The sequence below is a fragment of the Myxocyprinus asiaticus genome, chromosome 44, assembly GCF_019703515.2.
Source record: "Myxocyprinus asiaticus isolate MX2 ecotype Aquarium Trade chromosome 44, UBuf_Myxa_2, whole genome shotgun sequence".
NCBI classification, from domain to species: Eukaryota; Metazoa; Chordata; class Actinopteri; order Cypriniformes; family Catostomidae; genus Myxocyprinus; species Myxocyprinus asiaticus.
In genome coordinates this window covers 3,689,941-3,715,945 of record NC_059387.1, presented here as the reverse complement: position 1 = coordinate 3,715,945, position 26,005 = coordinate 3,689,941, and the positions used below count along the sequence as shown (strand labels likewise).

Genomic DNA, 26,005 nt, shown 5'->3' with positions numbered 1-26,005 from the left:
CTGATTTGGTGGCTGAACCAAACCATTTCTCCTGAAGTCCACTATCATCTCCACTGTTTTGAGCTTGTTCAGCTCAAGGTTGTTGTGACTGCACCAGACAGCCAGTTCAACCTCCCGTCTGTATACAGACTCGTCACCATCGCGGATGATGCAGATGAAATGGTTTCGTCTGTAAACTTCAGGAGCTGTGGGGTCCTTTGCAGTGCAGTCATTTGTGTACAGGGAGAAGAGCAGTGGAGAGAGAGAACGCATCCCTGAGGAGCACCAGTGCTAACAGTGAGGGTCCCGGATGTGAGTTTACCCAGTCTCACTAGCTGCTGCCTATCTGTTAGAAAGCCTGTGATCCATCGACAGATTGGGGTGGGCATGGAGAGCTGGGTCAGATTGGTTGAGAGAAGATCAGGCATGATGGTATTGAAGGTTGAACTGAAGTCTACAAATAGGATCCTTGTATAAGTCCCAAGTCTGTTGAGGTGTTGCAGGATATAATGCAGTCCCATATTGACAGCATCATCCAGAGACCTGTTTGCTCAGTAAGCAAACTGAAGGGGGTCCAACAGGGGTCCAGTGATGTCCTTCAGGTAGGCCAAAACCAGTCTTTCAAATGACTTCATGACCACAGACGTGAGAGCGACAGATCTATAGTCATTAAGTCCTGTGATTTTTTTTATTTATTTATTTTGGGGATGGGGGGGTGGGGATCGGAATGATGGTGGAGCGTTTGAAGCAGCAGGGAACTTCACACTGCTCCAGTGATCTATTGAAGATCTGTGTGAAGATGGGGGCCAGTTGGTCAGCGCAGAATTTCGGACAGGCAGTTGAAGCACCGTCTATGCCTGAAGCTTTCCTAGACTTTTGTTTCCGAAATAACCAGCACACATCCTCCTTAGAGATCATAAGTGCAGACTGAGTAGCAGGAGGGGGGATCCAGGAGGTGTTGGTGTGTGTGTGAAGTGAAAATCAGAGCGGCAGAGGGGTAAGAGACTGGGCTTTTCAAACACATTCAGTTCATCAGCCATTAGTTGACCCTTTACAGAGTGAGGGGGAGGTGTCTTGTACTTGGTGATGCTTTTCAGGCCTTTCCACACAGATGCAGAATCGTTGGCTAAAAATAGTTTTTTTCAGCTTTTCAGAGTAGCTCCTTTTAGCCACTCTGATTGCCTTAGTCAGTGTGTTTCTGGCCTAGTTGTACAATATTTTATCCCCACTTCTGTAAGCATCCTCTTTGGCATGACGAAGCTGTCTGAGTTTTCCTGTAAACCATGGTTTATCGTTATTGAATGATAAAAATGTCTTAGTAGGGATGCACATATCCTCACAGAAACTGATATATGCTGTATCTGTGAGCTCATCCAGGTCTGTGGCTGCAGCTTAAAAAACACTCCAATCAGTGCAGTCAAAGCAGGCTTTTTTTTTCTCCCAATTTGGAATGACCAATTCCCAATGTGCTTTTAAGTCCTTGTGGTCGCATAGTGATTCGCCTCAATCCGGGTGGTGGAGGACGAATCCCAGTTGCCTCCGTGTCTGAGACAGTTAATCCGCACATCTTATCATGTGGCTTGTTGAGCGTGTTGTCACGGAGACATAGCGCATGTGGAGGCTTCACATGCCCCACCGAGAACAAACCACATTATAGCGACCATGAGGAGGTTACCCCATGTGACTCTACTCTCCCTAGCAACCGGCCAATTTGGTTGCTTAGGAGCCCTGGGATTCAAACTAGCGAGCTAGCGAACTCCAGGGGTGGTAGCCAGCGCCAGTCAAAGCAGGCTTGTAGTTCCAGCTCTGCTTCATTAGTCCATGTCATTACAGTCCTTACTACAGGCTTAGCTGATTTTAGTTTCTGCTTGCAGGTTGGGAGAAGATGAACCAGACAGTGATCAGAGAGTCCTAATGCTGCACATGGGACAGAGCGATATGCATCCTTTATATTGGTGTAGCAGTGGTCCAGTATATTTCTGTCTCTGGAGGGGCATGTGATGTGTTGTTTATATTTGGGCAGTTCACGGGTGAGGTTAGCTTTATTAAAATCTCCCAGAATAATAATAAGTTAGTCCGGGTGTTGTTGCTCCGTGTCTGTGATGTGATCAGCCAGCTGTTGCAACGCTGTGTTCACGCATGCTTGTGGCGGGATATAAACACTCACCAGAATGAATGAAGAAATCTCCTGCGGCGCGTAGAAAAGCTTACAGTTGATGAAGAGTGCTTCTAAATTAGGACAGCACTTCTTCAATGCTGTTTCATCTGTACACCAACTTTCGTTGATGTAAAAGCATGTTCCACCCAAACTTAATGCGATGGACAAAGACACCCATCACGTGTACAAAGAACAACAATTAAAAAATAGTGCCATTGGAATGAAAGACCTGTGTGAACACCCCTAGGCCGGTTGCGTCACACACTTTGATGACTGTGTATGGTCTAACTGATCATGGTCAAGCAATATAAAATGAATCTTAGCTGGTGAGCTTTTTAAAGCATATGTGTGTTTGGCTGTGAGAGGTTCAGTCAGCATTTTACTTAAAGGGTTAGTTCACCCAAAAATGAAAATCCTCTCATGAATTACTTACCTTTAAGCCATCCCAGATGTGTATGACTTTCCTTCTTCAGCAGAACCGAAATTAAAAATGTTATTAGCAGATTTCAGCTCAGTTTGTACATACAATGCAAGTAAATGGGTGCCATCAGGCTGCTGGCTGTTTGAAGGTCCAAAAGGCGTAATTAGGCAGCATAAAAGTAATCTACACAACTCCAGTTGATCAGTTAATGTCTTCTGAAGCAAATCGATAGGTTTGTGTAAGAAACAAATTGCTAATTAAAATGTTTTTAACTTTAAATTGTTGCTTCAGCCCAGCGCTATATCGATGTTTAAACTCTCGCGCGACGTTTGTTCCTCTGTTGTAAACAAAGCATGCGCTTTTGACTTCTCGCATGAATGCGCCATTGTGCTTGCGTCACGTGACAGTAATGTGATGCCTCGACTGTTGGCAGGAAGCTATTTTGAAAAGTTAATAAAGTTTTAATTATCGATATATTTTTTACACAAATGAATCGATTTGCTTCAGAAGACATTCACTGATCGACTGGAGTCATGTGGATTACTTTTATGCTGCCTAAATATGCCTTTTGGACCATCAAACAGCCAGCAGCCTGATGGCACCCATTTACTTACATTGTATGTACAAACTGAGCTGAAATCTGTTTATAAAAATCTTCACTTCAGTTCTGCTGAAGAAGGAAAGTCATACACATCTGGGGTGGCTTAAAGGTAAGTAAATAATGACAGAGTTTTCATTTTTTGGTGAACTAACCCTTTAAAGGGAAAGTTCACCCATAAATGAAAATTCTGTCATTATTTACTCACACTCATGTCATTTTAAACTTATATGACTGTTATCTTATTAGTTCAATTTTAGCTTCAATCTGCTCTGGCCCTTCTGCTGTATGGTTCTTTAATGTGCCGGTAGTTTTCCAGTAGAGCATGTTAAAACAGTTCTTCCAAACTCTTACTGCAGCCTCTTTCAGCCCACAGGAACGCTTGAGTCATTTGACACACTGCACAGCTACTCTATAGCCTCTCAAGTTCCGAATATTTATGTTTTCATCTGTTTATGAATGAGTCAGGTGTTTTTATGAATGATTAATCAGTCTGGGTTGAGCAGCAGTGTGTTTTTAGAGGAGGAATTCAAAAGTAGGGTTTTGAAATTAAAAATCCCCATTCATTTGATTCTGTAAGGGAATTGATTTCTATTGATAACTTATAAACCTTTAAAGACAGACCTACCATGAGCACTGAGGTTGTTAATCGGCGGTGATTGCTTCTACTGAAACCATCAGTCTGAGGAAAAAAAGTTTTTGATAGTGGAATTCCTGCTGAAAAACTTTACTACCCATGATGCTGAGGGGGGAAATCCACCAATCAGAGAGTCGCAGCCATCCAACCACAGCAAACAAGCTCTGCAGTGACCAATCACTCCGATGACGCTCTCTGAATGACGCAACTGAGTCTTCCTGCACTCTCAAACTACTTCTGTTATATTAAAATATATTGATTCTGTACTCATAATCAACAACTTTAAATCAATAATTTTTTATTATTCCATAGTTTTTAATATAATTACGTAATTTGCAATGCTTCATGGGATTGTATTTCATTCCCTCATGAAGACTTTAAGTACACAATCTTGTAGTGATGTCAAAGGCACTGGTACTTTGGTACTAAAATATAAAAGATGTCATGATACCAGTGTTTCAGCAGTACCGAGCACTGACTCAATCCGATACACGCATGCTGCCTGACTACACGACTGCTTCCAAAAGCTCTCACACAAATTTGACATATTTTGGAAAAAAAGTGCATTAAAATCGTCATATGTCTTAGTGTGATTTTTAAATCGCTAAAGACCGCAATCTTATTCTGCATGAGCTGCATGCTTTAAAGTGAATGTGTGAAGCAGACCACTCATAACTTCAAACTCCACAGAATTACATGCGCTGTGTGTTATATGAGATGACAGAGCAGAGCACTTATCCACTGTGAAGCGAGCAGCATATGCAAACTATATATTAATATAAATAAATCACAGCATTTGCACTTTAATAATCACACTGGACCATGTAGCGAACTGTTTTTCTAGAGAAGTGAAGTGTCCGTCAAAAACACGTCAAAATAAAAGCTCACGTCAAAATAAAAACCAGACGCCTGAAATTGAAGAATTTCAGAACATTGCCTAACAACTGTAAACAGCCCAGAGTTAAGCTAATGAAGTATAGCCCTAATGATTGCTTATTGTAATTATTATTATTATTATTAATAAGTGTATTTATTCATTGAACATTGGTGACTTTTGTCATATTGCTGCTCGCATTGTGCCTAACAGCACACATTAAACATGGTAAAATCACTGTAACGCACAGACTCTTGTGGCTTTTAGCTCTATTGTATTATATATGCTTCATAAGAAATTCTACACGCATGGACTGTATATATTGTTATTTTCTCTTTCAAGATATTCCACTCACAGCCCTTTCATTAGTTTGTCAGATTCAGTTTAATCCCTCAGGCACAATCTGTCTGGATACAAATATTCAAATCATCAGCACTCTCTTCTTTTGTGAACAACATATTTTGTCTTCTTTTCTGGACGCGTGCAGCTGCTGTTAATGAATGAAGGGGTGTGTGATTGACAGCATGAATTTTGTGTAGGAGTCTGGGGACCTGTGGGACAATGGCTGGGCTCTCTGTGGAGCAATAGCTATCTCACCTCACACCCCAAAACCCCCACCATCAGACCCTTTGTTAGTATTCACTACAGAGGAACTTTGAATCTCCTCCATTCCTGCTGCACTAGTCTTGCTTTACAGGGATATTCTGGGTTATTTACAAGTCTACAGAATTGATTACTACAGACAATAATTCCGACTCGTCCTCCAGTTTGTAAAATCAAACCAAAAATGTGTTTACTGTAATGCACTTACAATGGAATTCTATAGGGGAGCTATTGAGCACAGTAATTAATTAAAAATAGTTAAAATAATAGACACATTTATTGTACTAAGTATAGCCACAATACTTATACATAATAGCATAATTTTAGATTGGAATGATAAAATTGCTTACTTACTGTACCTAGTCTGTGCAAATGTAAATAAAGTTTCGAACCCTGTCATGAATGTTTTTTTTTGTTTTTTTTTTTTTTTAATTGACAAATTCAATAAACTGGTGAGAGTTAAAAAAAAAATATTTAACAAAACTTTACTTTCTAGAATTCAACAGTGATAAAAGTGCACAAAGTTGAAGAAACACCCATAAGTGCTTTAACAAGTGCACCACTGTACACATTTTTGTTGTTTAAATCATGAAAATTCCGTTAATAGAAACTACTCTGTGCTCAATTTTTTGCCTTTGCTGTGTTTTGAACAGAACTGAAATGTGGTTGGTGTGTGACTTACATTTGCTGTGCAAAAAAGGATACATTTTAAGTTATTTTTACAATAGTGAACATGGTTACATGGGTGACATGGTTAGAAAAAAATGGCTGCACTCAAATTCCCACTTGTTTTTGAGAAGCCAGTGACTCACTGACTTCTCAGTGTATTGTGTTGATGTTTGGTCAGTAGACTAAGATTTTGGGATTTAGACGGGGAAAACCAGTGTGACTAAACCTTCACCGTTCAGTCATGTGCAACACTAGACTAACAATGCAGCCAACACTAACCAAAGCAGGTTATTTGCCACATTTCACCCACACGCACTGAGCAGCTTCCCTCATGACCAGAAACGGCAAAATATCCCTCTACCCTTTCGAATGACTTTCCCACAACTGCCCTGCTTTTAGGAAACCAGTAATACAAGTCACTATTACACATAATGGCCCATCTGTTCATGCTGTCTCACTACCCATGTAGTGTACTGGAGTGTGCCAGTGGCACTAGGTCAGGAGGCTGGGGTAGTATGAACTAACCAGTATGTATAGTAGAGATTTGCAAGTATTGCGATACTTGACCTCATTGCATTAATATTCTAAAGCCAAGAATCAGTATTTTTAGTCAAATTTTTTAACATCGAGATTTTTGTCTCCAATGAGAACAAGTGTGGTCTAAGACAATACGTACTGCGACATTAGTTCAAATAACATTTCAGTGTGACCAAAATGTCTTTGTTTCACGCTACTTCTTTGACTCTACAATGAAGTAAAGCAGGAAGTTCACGCAAAGCACCAAAGTTCAGTGAAGATTGTAATACATCACAGTTTTGCATCATATAAAGAATCTGAATATTATATTATATAATAACCCAGAATAGCATATCACCAGGTCCCTGCTGATTCCCACCTGTATTGTCTATGGAATTATATGTGAGGTCTTGGTGTGGGTTTTCCACCCGTAGCCTTCATTTGGGCTGCTTTTATAAATAAATACATTTGATAAATAAATCAAAGTTAAATATATATACATATTAGAGGTCGACCGATAGTGTATTTTGTTGATACGATAATTAAGTTGGTGGGAAAGGCTGGTAACCGATTAATCGACCGATAGTTTTTAAAATCCATTTTTAGAATGTAAAAAAAAATTTAAAAAATAAAAAATGTTATTCTTTCCTTACTATGATGGGCACAGACAAAGAGTCCTAAATGAATAAAATCTCAGATGCAGTTTATTGTTCAAACAAAATCCCCAAAATAACCAAAAAAACACTTAGTGCACAATGCAGGACTATTGTATTTGTACTGATATTCTTCTGTTTCTTATTCTTTTTTTTCTGCCCTAAAAGTGTCTGGGCATCAGAGACCATAAGTCGTGGAGACACCAAACTTGGTAGGATGGTCCCAACCCCCCCACACACACACACAAATGTATGTTTTGGCTCATATCTCTGCAACTTTAAGGGCTAGAATCAAAATTATTTTTCCTTGAGTCAAGCTCTACAAAATGTATGTTTCCGATTTCATTTCCGTCTATAATTTTCTTCCAGCATTTTGAGTTTTTTGAAAAACCTACTTTTTCTAACTCCTCCTAGAACGTTAGTCCGATCGGCACGAAATTTGGTATACATCATCTACAGACGCCCCTGACAAAATTTTTTCAAAAGAATTTTGATACGTCAAATTGTTTCGAAGATATTAATGATATAATTCCTTCGGTTTACCGTGATTTGAGTAATTGATCAATATCTACTCAACGCAAACTCCAGACATAACCAAACTCGGTACACATAGTCAACAGGACGTTTAAAAGATGGCATCAAAGTTTTGTACATTTCCACCCCTAGGGGGCGCTACAACTAAAAAAAATTATTCTAAAAACCTACTTTTTTAAACTCGTCCTAGGCAGTTTACCTGATTCTCATGAAACTTGGTATACATCATTTACAGACCTGCCTGACAAAAGTTATCAAAAGAATTTTGATACGTAATATACAATAGTTAGTTCCGGTCCTCGAATCTGATTTGACGAGAGATATTCCATGAGCAATGATGGTCTGACACCATCAGCACTCTGATGCTTCACTGTGTGTATCACTCCGCTTGTGTTTGTGCCGTTCTAAACTAAAATATAAGAGCAGTGCAGATGTGTTAAGAGCTACGGTTTGTCTTTTTTTATACATTACATATGTTAGCCAGCAGGTGGTGGCAAAAGATCATTTTTATGTGTAATATGAGCCAGTTAGGTGACGTGAAGTGAATCCGCGTCAGCCAGTGTTTACATACAGCACTGTATGATCGCTTGTATTACTACTACACTACTAAAGCTAGGAAATAGCTTTAAACGGCTTTAAATGAACAACTTTAGCATTACGGCTCATCACAGCTGAGAGGCACAACAGACTGATTAATTACACAAACTGAAGGTGCTTACCTCTTATCAGACTTTCCACATTGGAGTGGACAAACTGTTTAAAATGGAGGACATTGCGGTTTCTATAGTGATTGACTCTTGCGCACCGACTACAGCGAAATAGGGAGAAATACCCCTGCTTGGACGGCTATTTTTCCACTGAGAAAGCTGATCTTCAGAAAGCTGACAGCATCTCTGCTTGGGAATGGCAACAGGTGATCGCACACGCTCCGTCTCTCTCTCTCTCTCTCTCTCTCTCTCTCTCTCACACACACACACACACACACACACACACACACATCCATCCATTCATCCATCCTTGTTTATCCAATAACTTGTTAGAAACAGCACAAGCCCTGATACTATTTCTGAAGTGACATTTTTGAATTACTAATGAAGGCTTGGACGCATCATTTGGTTTGAACCAGCAACTGCAGATTCTGATCCGCCGCGTAAGAAAGTAGTTCCATGCACAAATGCATTTTTATGACCGTACTCCGTTTTTCCACATTTTTTAAAATTTACTTGTTCATTGAACTGTTGTATATAAGCAATATCACACTCGCAATCATGCTATATGGCCCTAAATCAGCACTGCTGTGATTATCTACGGCACTCGGCCTGCGGCCGAATCATAGCAGTACTGATGTAGGGCCATATCGCACTCTTGCTCGTGTGATATTGCTTAAATATTGTTTCAAAGATATAAGCAAATATGTTTTGGCGCGTGGCCTATAATGAATAATTAGCCTGTATCTTGTGAGTGCAATTTTCAAATTTAACAAAACTTTGTTCACATAGACAAGAGAACACTCTGAGGTAACATGAAGAGTTTCATTCATTTTTTGATGCTAGGGGCACTATAACTTAAGAAAATCCTAATTGTGCAACTGTGCTCAAAGCAGTTGAATTAACTTCAGAACCATATAGGATATGTAGGGCTTTACTGGTTGTTTAGATCAGTGTTACTATCAGAAATAATTAATAATTACAACAGATAAAAATATTGTATTTCTGTGAATCCACCAGTTCCTCCAAATCATGTGGTCACATGAATTCCATTTCTGCAAAAAAAACTTTTCTACCATTTTGATTTTTTTGAAAAACCTACTTTTTCGAACTCTTCCTAGGCTGTTTGCTCGATTTGCACGAAAATTTGTATACATTATCTACAGACATTTCTGACAAAAAGATATCAAAAGAATTTTGATATGGTAAATCATTCAGAAGATATTAGCTGATAGGTTTTTGGATATAGCGTATTATGACTAATCGATCCATATCTTGTGAGCACATATTTTAAACTTAAAACTTAGTATACATGCACAAAAGAACATTCTGAGGTAACATGCAAAATTTATTCAGTTTGGCATGGCTGTAACATAAGAAATACCTAATTTCTCAACAGTATTTAAGGCCTTCATAGGCATAAAATGCAGTACCGTTTGTCCACCAGAGGGAGCCACATGACTATTAATCATTCAAAGGTTCTTCAAAGAGTAATTAAAGGTAGGATAAGGGTGGGTTGCACAAACCAGGATTAATCTTAAATTTAGATTAAATCAAGGTTTATCTGATAATTATATTGCACCAAACATTAAACTTTGTTTAAAAATAATCAGGGTTACATTTAAATCATCGCTTTGATCCTGATTTAAATTTCAAAGTAAATCTGAATTTTTTCTTTAATCCTGTTGCTCCATTACTTTAAACTCTGACTTTAATCTCAGTTATGGATTAACTTTAAACTTGCAGCTGAGGTGGTTTAAATATTAAATTGACCTACAGTAAAACATGAATGACTTAAGAGAACAGTGAATCTACCATCAGCCCTCTGAAGGTGGTTGTGTTTTGGGTTTGAGTTAGGGTTCCACAGGATCTTTCCTGTCAAATCAGATTATTTTTGTCATTTTTCCATGTGTGCTTGGCCCCCGATAATTGCTGCTTGCGGCTATATTTATTTTTGTATTTACATTATATATTGTAATATATCATAATATATCATTTGAAAAAAATATTTTTTTACATTACAGCAATGAGAGTGATAATTTTTATAATTTTAAAAAGACTGTTGGGGAAAATTTGCTTAATTGACATGAAAATAATGACCACTATGAAGAACGTTACTCAAAAAAGTAATCCACTAAAGGTTTCTATACTTATTTAAAACTGTAATCAGTTTACTTTATTTAAATATATTTACATTACTTATAACTTTACCTTTAAGTTTCTTTCTAAAACCCCTATATATATATATATATATTCTAATAACCCCTAACATTTGTCACCGAAAAGTTTGTTTTTCCACTTAACAAATGTAAAATGATGTCCGTAATTCCATTGTCGCACACAAGCACCACCACGCATTTCTCCCTTACAATGATCCTTCACAGAAACATCCATATGAATGAAAGTCATGTTTAAAATGTATTCCACGTAAATATCATTTTTTAGTACTATGTGCAATAAGGCTGGGTATTGATACATATTTTTCCAAATCAATTCCGATTCACAAGCTCTCGATTTGATTTGATTCTGATTCGATTCAATATCAATTCATTTGGGATTATTTCAGTTATAATGTCCCTTCTGCTTACATATAAAATAAATTATCTTCCAGCTAATGCTGTTAATTATACAGGGGACCTTTGAACTAGGTACATTAGGAAAATATTAATTTTACTAATTATATTTTATTACTTTTTCATCATTTTGGTCACATTTTGGCTTTTTAAAAATGTACAAATAAATGTATTCAATCAATAAATAAGATATTTTGTTACATATTTATTGTTAAATTGCATAATTTGTACTATTTACAAGTATTTACATTGATTTGTTGAACACGTGCTAAAACCGGTACTGTCTCTTTAACAAAAAACGGCATTTCTGTAAACAGCGCCTTTAAATTAGCTCATATAAATGAGAGAGGACTCAAATGACTTTATCTCATCTCTGCAATTCATGATTAGAATTAAATGTTTTTTTGTAATTGTAATGTGACTGAAAGTCAGTGTAATCTGATCACAATTCACTTTAAATACGTAATCCTTTACACTACTTTTTGACTTAAAGTATTTATATTACAGTAGCTAATTACTTTGTAATCTGATTGCACCCATCACTGAATGATCAAAATCTGAATGGTCCTAAAACATGCTTTATTTTATTGATATATTATATAATTTCTTATTTATTTCTCATAATTTTAGGGTGAAATTTGACTTGGACATGTTCTTTGACCTGTTGACAAATTAAGTTCATTTCATAACTGAAAGTCTAGTAGCTTTGTGTTTGACTCTTTGTCTACACAGTGTGCTGCAACATCCATATCCACAAGCTGGCTAAATCCCCCCCCATAGGACGTTCTCTTCACCACTAATTTGGTTTTAGTTTACTAAGCAATAAAGGGGGAAAACCCCAGTGGTCTTACCCTGCCATGGTTACAGCATGTTTCGCTTGGCCTGAAGTCTGCTAATGCATTGAGCTGCAATCCACTGGCAGAGCGGCTCAGAGTTTCTCCCAGCTGTGAAATGAGGGTGATGAGTGGTGTGAGGAGACCACAAATCCGACAAAAAGTCGAGAAACCAGGGAAACCCCTTACAATAAAGTGCAGTGGTGGTATCATTATATAGTAATGCTGTCAGATGGTATTACCATAGTACTTTGATATATAATATGGTACAGATTGATTATCATATTCACATACTATGGAATATACAAGGCTCTCCATAGTACTTCAAATAATCCCAGTATTACAACAGGATCACACAAGAAATCGATATATAGCTTCCAAAAGCTTATGTACCCTGAAATCAACCCCATAGTGCCGAGTTACACCAGTTTCACACATGATCCATATGCAGTACGTATGCAGTACGTATTTTTTCAGGGCCCATGTTAACAGGTTAGAGCATTCAGACTGCATGCGGATACAGCAAGGCAATGCATTGCAGCAGTGGTACAGAAGCAGCAGTGCAGCGATCGTTTCTACACGGAGTCTATTTTTGCTGTGCTGCATGCGCTCAATTAAAATGATAGCACATTGCTTGTGGTCAAAATGAACATGCACTGACATGAAAATGTCACCATAAATGCATATAATTAAAGTGTACTGTGTTTCACAGTCACCATCTGACTTTCAGACCTGGGTGAAGCAAAGAAAATCAAAACACACTATTACAAGGAGTTGCAAAAATAACAAATCCAATCAGAAATATATCTAAAGATTATTTACATGTGAAATACACTACACAGCATGTTATATAGTGTGGGGGAGGGGGGAGACACTTGCATCTCCGCAGAAAGTGGCAATCACGTGACTGGTGAGAACTACACCTTACCTCACATTTGGAAAAACAAGACATAATGGATGACACTCGTCTCATCGTGGAGGTGGAAAAACATAAAGTTCTCTATAACCTGCAGGATTTCTTGTATAAAGATTTAAATGCAAAAGAAATGGCATGGGAGGCAGTTTCCTCGGCTGTTTGTGTGGATGGTAAGTTTTAATTTAAAATGTTTGTGATACTACAGAAGTACCATGCTTAAATGTTTAAAATCAAAATAATAGCAAACTACTTACCCATTGTTGTATTTGTGGTATACAGAAGCTGCGGATCAGTTGTGCACTGCAAACGCATCTTATATGAAAGCACAATCATGCACGTGCTGCTTCCGCATACCACTCCCCTGAACATATGGGTATAAAAGGAGCTGGTATGCAACCACTCATTCAGATTTTCTCTTCGGAGCCGAACGGTCGATGCTCACTGAGGTGAATTCCCACGGCTGTTCATTCACCTCTGCTGGATCTGACAGCGCATTTCAGCGGCTTCTCCCCCCTCTGCACTGGTGCACTGCAGAGAACGCCTCTGGGCGCTTCGGCAGAAATAAAAGAGTATATTCTAAAAAAGAGTATATTTCTCTAAAAGAGCGGCACACACGGAACGTCTTTTTAAAGATGCCTTTCCGTTTGTGTGTTATTCCTTGTTGCGGTCGTTATCTCTCGCCTTCTGATGGTCACGATCGCTGTCTGGGTGCTGCCCACATGGAGACAGCGTTCATGGATGGGACATGTACTCATTGCGAGAACATGTCCATGGCAACGATGCAGTCACGGCTTGCCTTTATAAGAAAGCAAGCCACCCCAGCGGCTCCCTGCCCCGGTCCTTCTACCCACGGGTATGAGGTCAGCGCGGCTAGCACTGGGGGTGATTTGGGGACCCCAATGGGACCACCTCCGCCGGGTATCCCCTCACGGACCTCCCATTCCCCAGCACACTCGTCTGCCCCAATCGGGCTTTCGGATGAGTCCACCAGCTCGTCTCATGGCGAGTTCGACCTCTTAATCGGAGCCCGAGAAAGTGATGAGCTCTCGAGCGCAGCATCGGAGAGCGGGCTTGTCCAGTCGGACACAGAAGCTCCTCCCCTCGGGTGCGGTCGCCCAGTCACAGGCAGACGCGGAGATGATGGACATACTTTCCCGGGCAGCCGCGAGCGTCAGGCAAGAGTGGAACCCTCCGCTCTCCCCTGAACCCTCGCGGCTCGATGATTGGTTCTTGGGCTCGCGGTGCCGCTCACAGCCACGCCCCGCCCCAGTTCCTTTCTTCCCGGAAGTGCACGAGCAGCTGACAAGGTTGTGGGAGGCACCTTTTACTGCCTGGTCCTGATCTTTCAGCTCCCCCAATTCGGCGATCCCTCTGGTGGATAAGGTGCTCGCGGTGCACCTATGCCCTCAGAGCGCCGCCACCTGGCGCGGGCGCCCAAAACTCCCGTCCAAGGCCTGTAGGTTTACGTCGTCCCTGATGGCCAAAGCCTACGGTGCCGTTGGACAAGCTACCTCCGCCCTGCACGCCATGGCTCTCCTTCAAGTCCACCAAGCCAAGGCGCTAAAGGAACTGCACGAGGGTAGTTCCGACCTTGGGTACCACAATTACTTGGGCATGCGGCGAAATTAAATGAAAAGGTAACAAAAGATTCTCCTCCCAGCCCTCCACCGGGGGATGGAGTGGTCTGCTTACCAGCTCCAGAGCAGCGGGTTCACAAAAACATGATCACTCAGGCTAGGGCCCCCTCTATGAGGCGCCTGTATGCCTTGAAGTGGCATCTGTTCGCTAAGTGGTGTTCTTCCCGACGCGAAGACCCCCAGAGATGCGCAGTCAGATCGGTGCTTTCCTTCCTGCAGGAGAGGTTGGAAGGGTGGCTGTCCCCCTCCACCTTGAAGGTGTATGTAGCCACTATAGCGGCACACCATGACACAGTGGGCGGTAAGTCCTTAGGGAAGCATGACCTGATCATCAGGTTCCTGAGAGGCACCAGGAGGTTGAATCCCTTCAGACCACGCCTCATTCCCTCATGGGACCTCTCTGTAGTTCTTCGGAGAGCCCCCTTTGAGCCCCTGCAGTCAGCGGAGCTTAAGGCACTCTCTTTGAAGACTTCCCTCCTGACTGCGCTCACTTCCATCAAGAGGGTAGGAGACCTGAAAGCTTTTTCTGTCAGCGGAACATGCCTGGAGTTCGGTCTGGGCTACTCTCACGTGATCCTGAGATCCCCGACTAGGCTATGTGCCCAAGGTTCCTACAACCCCTTTTAGGGATCAGGTGGTGAACCTGCAAGCGCTGCCCCAGGAGGAAGCAGACCCAGCCCTGACGTTGCTGTGTCCGGTGCGCTCTTTATGCATCTATTTGGATCGCACGCAGAGCTTTAGAGTCTCTGAGTAGCTCTTTGTCTGCTTTGGTGGACAGCGGAAAGGAAGCGCTGTCTTCAAGCAAAGGATCGCCCACTGTGTCATTGATGCCATAACAATGGCATATCACGCCCAGGACGTGCCGCCCCCGGCAGGGCTACAAGCTCATTCTACCAGGAGTATGGCGGCCTCCTGGGCCTTGAACAGTGGTGTGAGTGAGTGAAAGATAGGGAACGTCCTGGTTACTTGTGTAACCTCAGTTCCCTGATGGAGGGAATGCGACGTTGTGTCACTCCTGCCACAATGCTGGACTACCTGCTGAAATGGCCGGGACCTTGTCTCAGCTCCTCAGCACAAAACCTGAATGAGTGGTTAAGGAGCTCATACCAGCTCCTTTTATACCCGTATGTTCGGGGGAGTGGTATGCAAATACCACTCACCAATTTTCATTGGCCTTTTTTCAAAGACCAGAGGTGTTTCGGGCTCCCAAGGTTGACCCCTAGTGTCACTACATCGACACAAATGTCTCGTTCCCTCCATCAGGGAACGGAGGTTATGCAAGTAACCAGGACGGTACTCTTTGATCCTGTTTATTCTGTGCCCACTGTAATGCTCAGCTGATCAGAAAACCAAGTATTACAGCTGTCAAGAATTTTAAAAATGTGGGTCTAGTCAGGTGGGTGCTTGTGAGTATTAGGTATTTGAAGAAACCCCTAACCTTAACTATTAAACTTCGACATGTAATTTGTGACTGATACCTAACATTGTGCAGCTCGTTGCAGAGGTGTGCTGTTATTTTTCTAAGCGATCAGACAAAAGATTTTCACCTGGCTGACAATAAAACAGGCACAAAAAAAAATAAATCTCAGAATATTTCACTCTTTTCACTTACCACTTTCAACTTGAATTTTGAGGCCCTAGCAATCACCCAGAACACCTTAGCAACAGCATAGCAATTTGCTAAAAACCACCCAGAACACCTTAGCAACAGCATAGCAACAGGTTAACAACCACAAAAATTTTTTGCAAGGCAAGCACTGCTCAGAAAATTCTTCAGAAAATGTAAATATCTAGTTTAATTTGTTGTGTTACACTGCTGTCTTTTGTGTCTGTGCGTGTACAGAATGATTTTGAGAGAGACTTTGTGCTACTGTTTTTGAAAGGGCAACAATACAGGGAGGGAGGTTTAAACAGCTGCTAATTTTATAGCTAGTGATTTTGCGGTTAGAATACTCACCTGCTACGGGAAGAGCTTTAATGAAACTCTGCTGTTTGTAGATTATTAAGCTGCTCTGCCATAATCTTTACTTTGAGATTGGCTCAGTTTCGTGCAACTGCCGTTTATTAGCGAGTACATGAAGAGTTAACAGTGGAGACAGTTGTTTCTTGCTCTAGGCCAGATTTGTAAAATAAAACATCAGTAACCAAAGATTTACAATAGAACTGAATTAAAAGAAAAGCCCCCCCCCACCTAAAAAAATAAAATAAAAAATTACTAAAATGTACTTTAAAAAAAAGTATACAGGTTTGGAAACAAACATGAAAGTGAGTAAATGATGGCCTAATTTTCATTCGCTGTGTGTCTTTGCTGCCTGATGTAAATAGCATCTGCCACACAGCACAGCTATTTGCACCCCAATAGTCTGGTGGAACCACAGAAATATACGACAAACCAAACAATAGATGTCGCTGCAGTGGTGTGGGGTGTAAAGATGGTGTGAATGTGAAGTGTTGTCCTAGCGACCGCGGTTCGAATCCGCGTTTTGTCCCACTCTTTTTCCTTTCTGATTTCCTGTTTCCACTCTAAATATTTCATTTAATACTACTTAAAATATTAGATAAATGTCGATTTCATCGCAGTGATTTGGTCACAGTGAATGTCGGGGTGTGCAGAGAAAAATTTGATCGGGAGGTTTGGTCTGTCGATGGCACTCATTCCCACGGCTCGGCATCGCTTGTGTGTAGATTGCATCACTGTATTACTATATTGTAGTAAACAAGCATTTTGGCAGAAACCATAGTTTTAAAGCAATTAACCATTGTGATAGTACTAATATGATGGTAATATAGTAACCATGGCTAATTTTGTGGTTATTGTAAATTTACCAAAAATACCATGGTGAAACCATGGTTACTGTAGTAAAACCAAGGTTATTTTTCCTAAGGTAAATTTAGGGTTAGGTTTAGGGGTAGAGGTTAATGTAGTGTGTCTGTGGGGCTCTAAATAAACACAGTAAACACACTGCAGTGATGCCCATATGCTGTAGGTTAGTATTTAAATATGGGTACAAATAGTATCTGACACTATTTGCACCAGGGTGCAATTAGTATCTACCATTATTTGCACCAGGATTGAGGTGCAAATGATATCTGCCAGTGTTTGTACAGGGGTGTAAATAGCATATACCATTATTTGCACCAGGGTGCAAATTTGGGTGAAGTGTCACTTTAAACAAAGAAGCAGAAAATGCCTGATCCACTTAAAAGTGCACATGGCCATTGATGAATTGTTTGTCTGTTAATATGCCAGTCAGAACGGAAGGTCACCAGATGATTGAAGAGTCTCATTCGTGAAGCCACAAGGCTTTCACACTCCAGCTTTCAAAGGACACTCCGTGTATTTTGGCTTCTTTGAAGTACACTCATGTGAGCTTTTGAAATAATCTACAAACATGTCTTTTTATCCCTTTGATTGCTGACATGCATCAGATATCATTGACTGTATGCCCAGATTCATCTGTCTGGTGGCCTCAATTGAACTCCAAACTGTTGTTCAAGATTTCAAACAAAACAAAAGAAAATCATTTGGTTGCATTTGGTTCTCAGGAATTTGACTTTCTGTACCCAATGGAATGGCAAAATACAGTGACCACCTATATACTGTATATCAATATCTGTATTGGCCACAATGGTATATTTTAAATATGTTTTGGTGCCAGTATATCTGTCATTATATCACAGGAAATTACCCACAGTCAGCGCGCCACGATGTCCTGTGATGGTGCTGTTTGTTTCCATGGCAGCAGGGAGTTCCTACTCACTTGAAAGATGCTTTATAAAATATTCTTCATGAACGCAGACTGTTTGACTCCATGCAGCTGGAATATATATTTTATTTATGTGAATTTCTCATGATGTGTCATAAACAAAAATAACTTTCAGCACTCGTTCAAACGTGTTTGAGCTCTTAGCGACATTCAAATACATTTTGAACTTTGAACACTGTCTTTTTAGAAGTGTTCAATTTCTTTTCTAAGTGATCATCATGGTGACTGAGGTGGGCTCTTTTGACTTGGGTCAGTAAACAACCACCCAGAACAACCTAACAGTCATCCAAATGTGTGGTAACTCTTCGTCGCCTGCATTAAAATGCATTTTGAACTATGAGTGTCTTTCTTTTTTTTAACACTGATGTCAGTTGAAGTGGAATGTTTGTTGTCTGGCGTGAAACCTATTGCTGTGAGCACCAACCAATACCACAGCATGGCTTCTTTTTTTGGGCTGGGGCATTAGCGGGGATCACACAGTGCACGCTTTGAGCACTCTTGCCCTGAACCTCACAAACAAGGATGCCTCAGATAACTGGACGGGTTATTTTGGTGATAATTGTTTCCCCATGTGCAGTAGTGTGAGTGAGCTGTTGCCTATGTCTTAAGGAATGTGTATGTGGTATTGGGATTCCATGCCAGCATAGAGGAATGAAGATGAACATGCCATAGTTGGTTTCCTGTTTTCACGATTCTGAATGTTTTCTGTGTATCTCGCAAAAAATAGTCCAGAACATGCATGTGGAATTTGGAAAGTGTTTGTGCATGGAATTTATAAAGTGAATTATTGATGCTCAAAGGACGTGCAGCTTTATATAGATGTGTTTTGTCCATGCTGTATGTGTTTTTGGTAATGGAGCATGTGTTAATGTTGGAATGCGGTTTGGATTCATCAGTGCACTTGTCTTAGTGGTTTGGTCACTGTGTGAAGCAGGTCTTAAAGTAGCTCTTGAGGGTCTACCCTGGGACAGTATGCTGGTGGTCACATGATCATATCTCATGGCACTGTGTGCTCATCTTACATAACACTGCATGAGCAGATAAACAGATGAACAGCTCCACTACTAGATTAGATGTTACAGTGACGCATTGGTTTGTTGCTGAGAAAGCAAACTGTGTTTTCAAGGAATAATTATTTACTGACCCTAATGTCATTTCATCCATATGACTTTTTTAAAATATTTTTATGTGGAACATAAAAGAAGATGTTATGAAGAATGTTCACTCTGCTCATTTCTATACAATGAAAGAATACAGTGACTAGGGGATGTTAAGCTCCAAAAAGGACACAAAAAAAACAACAACAACATTATAAAAGGATCATAAAAGAATACAGTTCTTGAGTTTTATAGACTAATATTTTTTTCTGAAGCTGTACAAAAGCTCTGTGTGACAAACACACCAAAGTTTAAGTCATTATTCATTGAAAATTCACAAATTCACATGTTTCCTGCTATAGATTAAAAGGGGTCATATTCTACACTGAAGTTCCCTTACAATGTTTGTCAAGGTTTCTTAATTTAGCAACCCTGTGTCCACATGTGTGGACGTTGTATTTTGGCTTCGCTATACGCAACACATAATTGAAGTTAATTTAAACTGACTGAAAACTGTTCACAAGACTCTACACTGTTATTTAAGGGTTAAACTTCATGTGACACAACAGCATGATGTCGATTTCCTTAAAGTGCTTCTTCAGGCGCAGCGCCAACAAAGGCGCAGCTTCATTTTATTATATTTAATTTTGTTATCACTGTAAAATACAATTCTATTCATTAACATTAGTAAATGCATTGCTATATATTTACTGTGCATTTTCACATTGAGAATAAATGTGTTCATCCAAAAGCTGAAAAATTTTGCTTTCAGAGTCTTTATATGGAGTTAGGATGAAAATAAGGTGCATTTCAACTGTTCTGAGACAAGTGCAGACAGACAGCACACTGGAGGTTAAATCATTCACTAAATAGGGAGCAAGGGAGCATCCTTTAGCTCTCTATGCAGCTAAGTGCATTCACTCCTAAAATCCGACCAAAGGTTCTGCAGGCTGCAGATGATGTTTGGATCACTAATCATGTTTGGCAGACATGGGACAGTGATAATCAGTACATAGATTCAGAATTTATAATGTGTAATTTTATTTTAACATGGTAAGCAGTGATTGGATAATGCTTGCCATTACTTCAAATCAGAATTATGTATTCAGCTTTCTATAAAATCAGCTGTAATGTCTGTAATGTCTCAAAAACATGAATAACCAACACTCCTGGACACATAATAAACTATTTGATGAAAAAATCAGACTTTCTGTAGCTTGATATTATTTACAATTTCACAACTTAGTCCCGCTGTCCACACATGTGGACATCAATTTGTAGGAAAACGATTTGCTCTAGAATTTTATTTTATTTTATTTCTTTATTTATTTTGTTTGCTTGTTAGGTGCTACTAGTTACAAATCAAAAAGGGAAATGGAAAATGCACACAAAAGTCATGCGGGGGTCTCAGGAGGTTAAGACAACAGCTATGACATTTGTTATGATTAGCTAATCATAGTTTTTTAATATGGGTATTGATGTGGATGGTCATGTTAATGTGCTCATGGTTGTGTCACCATAACCATTAGGCATGAGTCATGATGGTGGACTAGTCATCCAACAACCGACTAGTCAATGAGTGTGTTTACATGCATGTTCTTACACTGATTATGCTAACTAAGCAGACAACGTTTGTGGTCATGTAAGCACATTCAACAGCGTTCCTTTATTGGTGTAAGGCCACAAACGGCAGAATAAACTGATGGACACATCGCCCATTACCCCAATTTCGCATTGCATGTAAATACCTTTACTGGCGTTCTTAAAGGCTTATCCAATGTGTGCAAGTGTTGTGCGCATGCCTCTTCATGGTTTGACATCAAAAGCAAAGAATAACTTGATTATTTAAAATTTCATGAAAACACAGTTTTCTTGCTTTGTCTGATTTATTTTAAATAGAAGATTTTTTGGAGTTATCAGCGTTAGAGGTCAGCCGATAGTGGATTTTGCCGATAACGATAACTAAGGTGGTGGGAAAGGCCAATAATTGATTAATTGGCAGATAGTTTTAAAATCGATTTATAGATTGTCAAAAATTGTCCTTACTATGGCGGGCACAGAAAAAGAGTCCAAAATGAATAAAATCCCAGATGCAGTTTATTGTTCAAGCAAAATCCCAATAATAACCAGAAAATGTTAAGATTTGGTGCATAACACGGGACTTTTAAGTATAAACAAACCTGAAACACACCATGATGAAAAAACTATCAGCAACTATTGGCATAGATTTTTGCCGATAACCGATAGTTCCAAAAAGCAACTATTGGCACTGATTAATCTGTAAAACCGATATACTGGTCTACCTCTAATCAGCGTATTGGTCTGCATATAAACAGGCTCATTGTGTGCTTTTACATGAATGATCTTGTACCAGTTATGCTTAATATGCCAACAATGTGTGTGGTCATGTAAATGCCTTAAACAAGTTTCCTTTTTCAGGGTAAGGTCATAAACAGTTTAAGCATAAACCTATCAACAAGGGTAGATTTTTTTCCCATTACCCTGACTTTGCATTGCTTGTTAACTCCGGCCTATCCAAAGTTTGCATGTGTTGGGTTCATTACTGTTTACGCTTTGAGGTCAAAAGCAGAGAATAATCCAAAGATTTCAAGTCTCATGTAAATGCGGTTTCCTTGCATTGTCAAATATTTTGAATAAACTGATTTTGGGTAGTTATCAGCATATTGGTGTGTATGTAAACACGATTAATTAGTGTGGTTGGCTAGTTTATCTAGATTTTTTTGTATATTTATTCTTTTTGGTTTGATTTAGTACGCCGACAGAGTGCTGTGCTTTAGCTGTTAGAAAATTTGCATGGTAAAACCCTCTCAGAAAAGTTGCGACCTTAAATCCATCCACGTTAGGGATGCACTGATACCACTTTTTCTCTTCCGATCCGATTCCGATATCAGAAATCTCAGTATCGGCCGATCCCGATCCGATACCAGTGTTGTTTTTTTGCATAATCAGTTTAGAATATCTTTACATTATTGTGTGGAACTAATTGGTGTACTCTTTAATATGTAAAGAAACACAAACTTCTAACTACACATTATTTCAATATAAATGTATTGCTTATTAAGAAAAACTTTATTGTTATGTAGTCTACTGGATAGTGTAGCAGCAAAATGAACAGTAATTCCAGTATAAGTCATCAGTAGAAAAGAAGCCTTTTTTTGCAAAAATTTTCAACTTGTATCTGGACTTTAAAGGATTCAGATCTCTTTTTTTGTTCAATTTAGTTATAAGATATCAGCTCACTTTTCATTCACACAGTTATTTTTTGGAACCCATTCAACTTAAACATTATTATCATTTGCAAACAAACGATAATAATAATAATATATTATAATAGTAATATATAGTAATATATCTCAATCGTGCACCTTTAACTTTTAAACCCTCACGCTTTTATTTTGACATTCTGAACTCTCCAGGAAGTCCTGTATGTGAAGTCCTGTATGCTTCTTATTCAAATTCTGGTAAAAATAAATAAATAAATAAATAAAAATAAAAAGCACCTCCGGTGCCATTCTAAATGCATATTATAAGTGAACCGAACTGAGCATCTACAGCTGAGATGTTGTTCATGAGTAGCGCTCAAATGTTGTGCACCGTGTGAAGGCTAAAAATAGGCGCGAGTGTGTGTGTAAACAGAGCAGCGCCATTAAATAACGCACTGGAGCTGCGTGTGCATTTTATATATTTACTTATTAAACACAGCCTTTTGTGATTCACAGAGCTATTGCACATCTTCAAGTGGCTTTGAATAAAAGTCATATGAACTACTTTAATGGTGTTTTAATGGTTCTTTTGTCATTTTTTGACAGTAACGAACATGACTAACACACAGTATCGGATTTGGATCGGGCTCATCAGACCGATACCCGATCCGTCTAAAAGCTTCAGTATCGGAGCCAATACCGATCCAGGTATCAGATCGGTGCATCCCTAGTTAAAACACCACTGCTACAGCCATGAACATTCAGTCTTTGGCAGTTGCAGTTTTTTCTGGTGCGTTGCATTTTTAAGATGCGGTGTCAAGACTTTTGCATATTCCTAATAACCATGATGATTTATTTTTCTTGCATTCTTGTGAATTGTGTCAGAATGTAACTTATAACGCAAGTAGGCTATATATATTTTTTTATTACAACTCAGCATTGTCGCAAGAGCCGCTATTGTGGGCACCGTCTTCTTCTACAGTCAGTTTTCTTTTATAGGCTTTGGCGGAGCTACAGTTTAGTAAATACAATAGCACACACATACACACTGTTTACATCTAGCTACCTGAATAAAAACACATCTGGTTTAATGGCTAGACATTTGAAGAATCTACCCCCCCCCCCCCCCAAGTTTGCATTGGCTAAGCATGTGTATTTGCATTTGCATAGTTGTAATAGAGGTAGACCGATATATTGGTTTTACTGATTAATCTGTGCCGATAGCAGCTTTTTGGAACTATCGGTTATCAGCAAAAATCAAAGGCGATAGTGCCGATATTTTTTATTTTTTTTCATTGTGTTTCCAGCTTCACACCTTGTAAATGATACAGTGATAATAATAATAATAATAATAATAATAATAATATTAATTATCTGGTCAAATATACTGTATATAAAAATCCTTAATCTGGTGAATATATAGGCTACAAAAATCTTAATTTGGTAAATACTTCATTTCAAAATTAGAGTCCCAAAACAAGTGTATTTCTGTCTTTTTTATTGTTAAAAGTCCCACGTTATGCACCAAGTTTTAATTTTTTTGGGGTTATTATTGGGATTTTAGTTGCACAATAAACTGCATGGGATTTTTTATACATTTTGTACTCTTGTAGCCTTTATGTCTGTGCCCATCATAGTAAGTAAAGACTTTTACATTCAATAAATTGATTTTATTGGCGTTTAATCTGTTATCTGCCTTTTCCACCACCTTAGTTATCATTATCGGCAAAATCCATTATTGGTCGACCGCTAACTTGTATAGAGTGTATTGGGTGCAAAGTTTACATAGTTCTTGGAATTTTATTGTATTTATTTATTATTATTTTTTAGATAACCTGGTCTTGTTGAATCACGTAACTACACCTAAAATTTTGCTAAATTATTTTTACGTAGCTCGTTGTATGTCTTGCAGCCATTTCCTGGTGAAATGAACACTATAGGTGCAACAATGACTTTTATTCCCTTTCACATGAATCACAAATTTCACACAAATTACAGATTATCAGTACATAAACATGTACTTCTCCCTCTGTTCTTCTCACAGTGCTATTTTAGGACATCTAAACACTTTTACTATATAGTGCATGACTTGTAAGGCGATTTTAACGTTTGCTTTACAAAACCAACTTCATTTATAAGCTTGTTCAAGTGTGACCAAATTGTGCGGTAGCTCAACTGATAGAGCGTTGCACTTGTGATGCAAAGGACTGGGGTACGAGTCCTGAAGAGCATGCAAATCGACACGTGAGCTGAAAGTGTCATAGTAGCACCACAAAATGACGCGGTTGCTTCAACAATTGTGTTTTTCATCTAACATTTGTTTTTTATGACACTATCGGTTAGGTTTAGGTTTAAGGTTTAGGGTAGGGAGGTAGGTTTAGTTGATTTAAACCTTAAATACCTATAATTTGTTTGGGAGAAAATTGAACTCGCTTTTTGCACAGCACAGTGGAAATTTCACCTCAGAACTGCCACGATATACAGTATAATAAACCATGTAATATAATTTAGCAAAAATTTCACCACAGTCACATAATTTTCATTAGATCAGTCTGGTACAGTATTTTATGATATGATCCCATTAAATGAATTGTTTATATTTGCAAATAGCTTTCCCAGTTGCAACATTTTGAGCATTGAAGAGCAATAAGAAAAAATAAGGAAAATGGAAAAGTGAAAGAAAGGAGACATATATAGAGGAACAGAGTGAAAAAACAACAACATTTTAGCCAACCTGCACAGTACAATCAGAGGTGTGCAGTCCTCTAGTTTGCTTTGTGACGGCCTCTTTCCCTTCCTCACTCTCTCCTTGACGTTCTCCGTGTCTCAACGAAAACCTCATGCATGTGTGCTCTCTGCTGTCCCACTCTGAAAGAGAGAGCAAGACAGGGAGGGAGCACGGAGTAGGAGAGAGAATCACATCATCAGAGGATCCGCAGAGGAACGGAGATGGAGCAAGGACCAGCAGGCTTTGTCATGCTCACTCAAAGGAATGGGGCGTGTGCCCACTGTGTCCTGCCCAGGAAGGACTGCTCAGATCAGGTGGAGACAGAGGACTGTACCTGCGCAATAGGAAACTGTTCGTGGGATTGTCTTGCAGGGGTGGATGGTTGTTTATCGGATACGTCCTGCCTTTGGTTCCAGCTTCTGGCCAGGGCATATTGGGGTGATGTGGAACTGGGGCTCTGGGAAGCCCAGAAGGGCATCTCTTGGCGTAGACTGAGGAAGACGTCTCAGAGGAATTGCATGCGATCATGGGTAAGGATTGATGGATCTGCTATAGGTTAAGGCAATGTTCTGGGCTCAATACAAGTTAAGCTGTAGCAACAGCATAGCAGATCTAGTCCACCAAGACCAATATCCTATCAATATGTCATACCCACATTAACATGCCAAATCTTTCCGAGAGTGGGCTGAACTGAAAGTAATGATAATCCTTTGGTTATGGTATTTAAAAAAAAAAAAAAAAAAAAAAATTTTAAAAAAATCTGAATAAGATCCATTTCTCAATTCCCAACCCTAATAATGTTTAATTCTAGTGGTTTTACTTTCAAAACAGTGTGTACTTTAAAGTTTATTGTCTGGTCCCGTGTACTTCAATTGTTTTTA

General features: G+C 39.3%; 1 protein-coding gene across 7 annotated transcripts in view; it reads left to right on the top strand.

Moving 5' to 3' along the window:
* The window catches only part of LOC127434231 (rho GTPase-activating protein 21-like), a 196,415-nt gene that overhangs the window by 81,381 nt on the left and 89,029 nt on the right, over positions 1–26,005 (top strand). For 5 of the 7 annotated variants that reach the window (XM_051686809.1, XM_051686806.1, XM_051686805.1 and 2 more), the window contains exon 1: positions 25,357–25,654. The exons of the other annotated variants lie outside the window; for them this stretch is intronic. In XM_051686809.1, coding sequence (XP_051542769.1) covers positions 25,373–25,654 — 282 coding nt within the window. In that variant the 5' untranslated portion in view covers positions 25,357–25,372. Of the gene's footprint in view, positions 1–25,356; positions 25,655–26,005 lie in introns of those variants that run through there. 7 annotated transcript variants of the gene reach the window in all.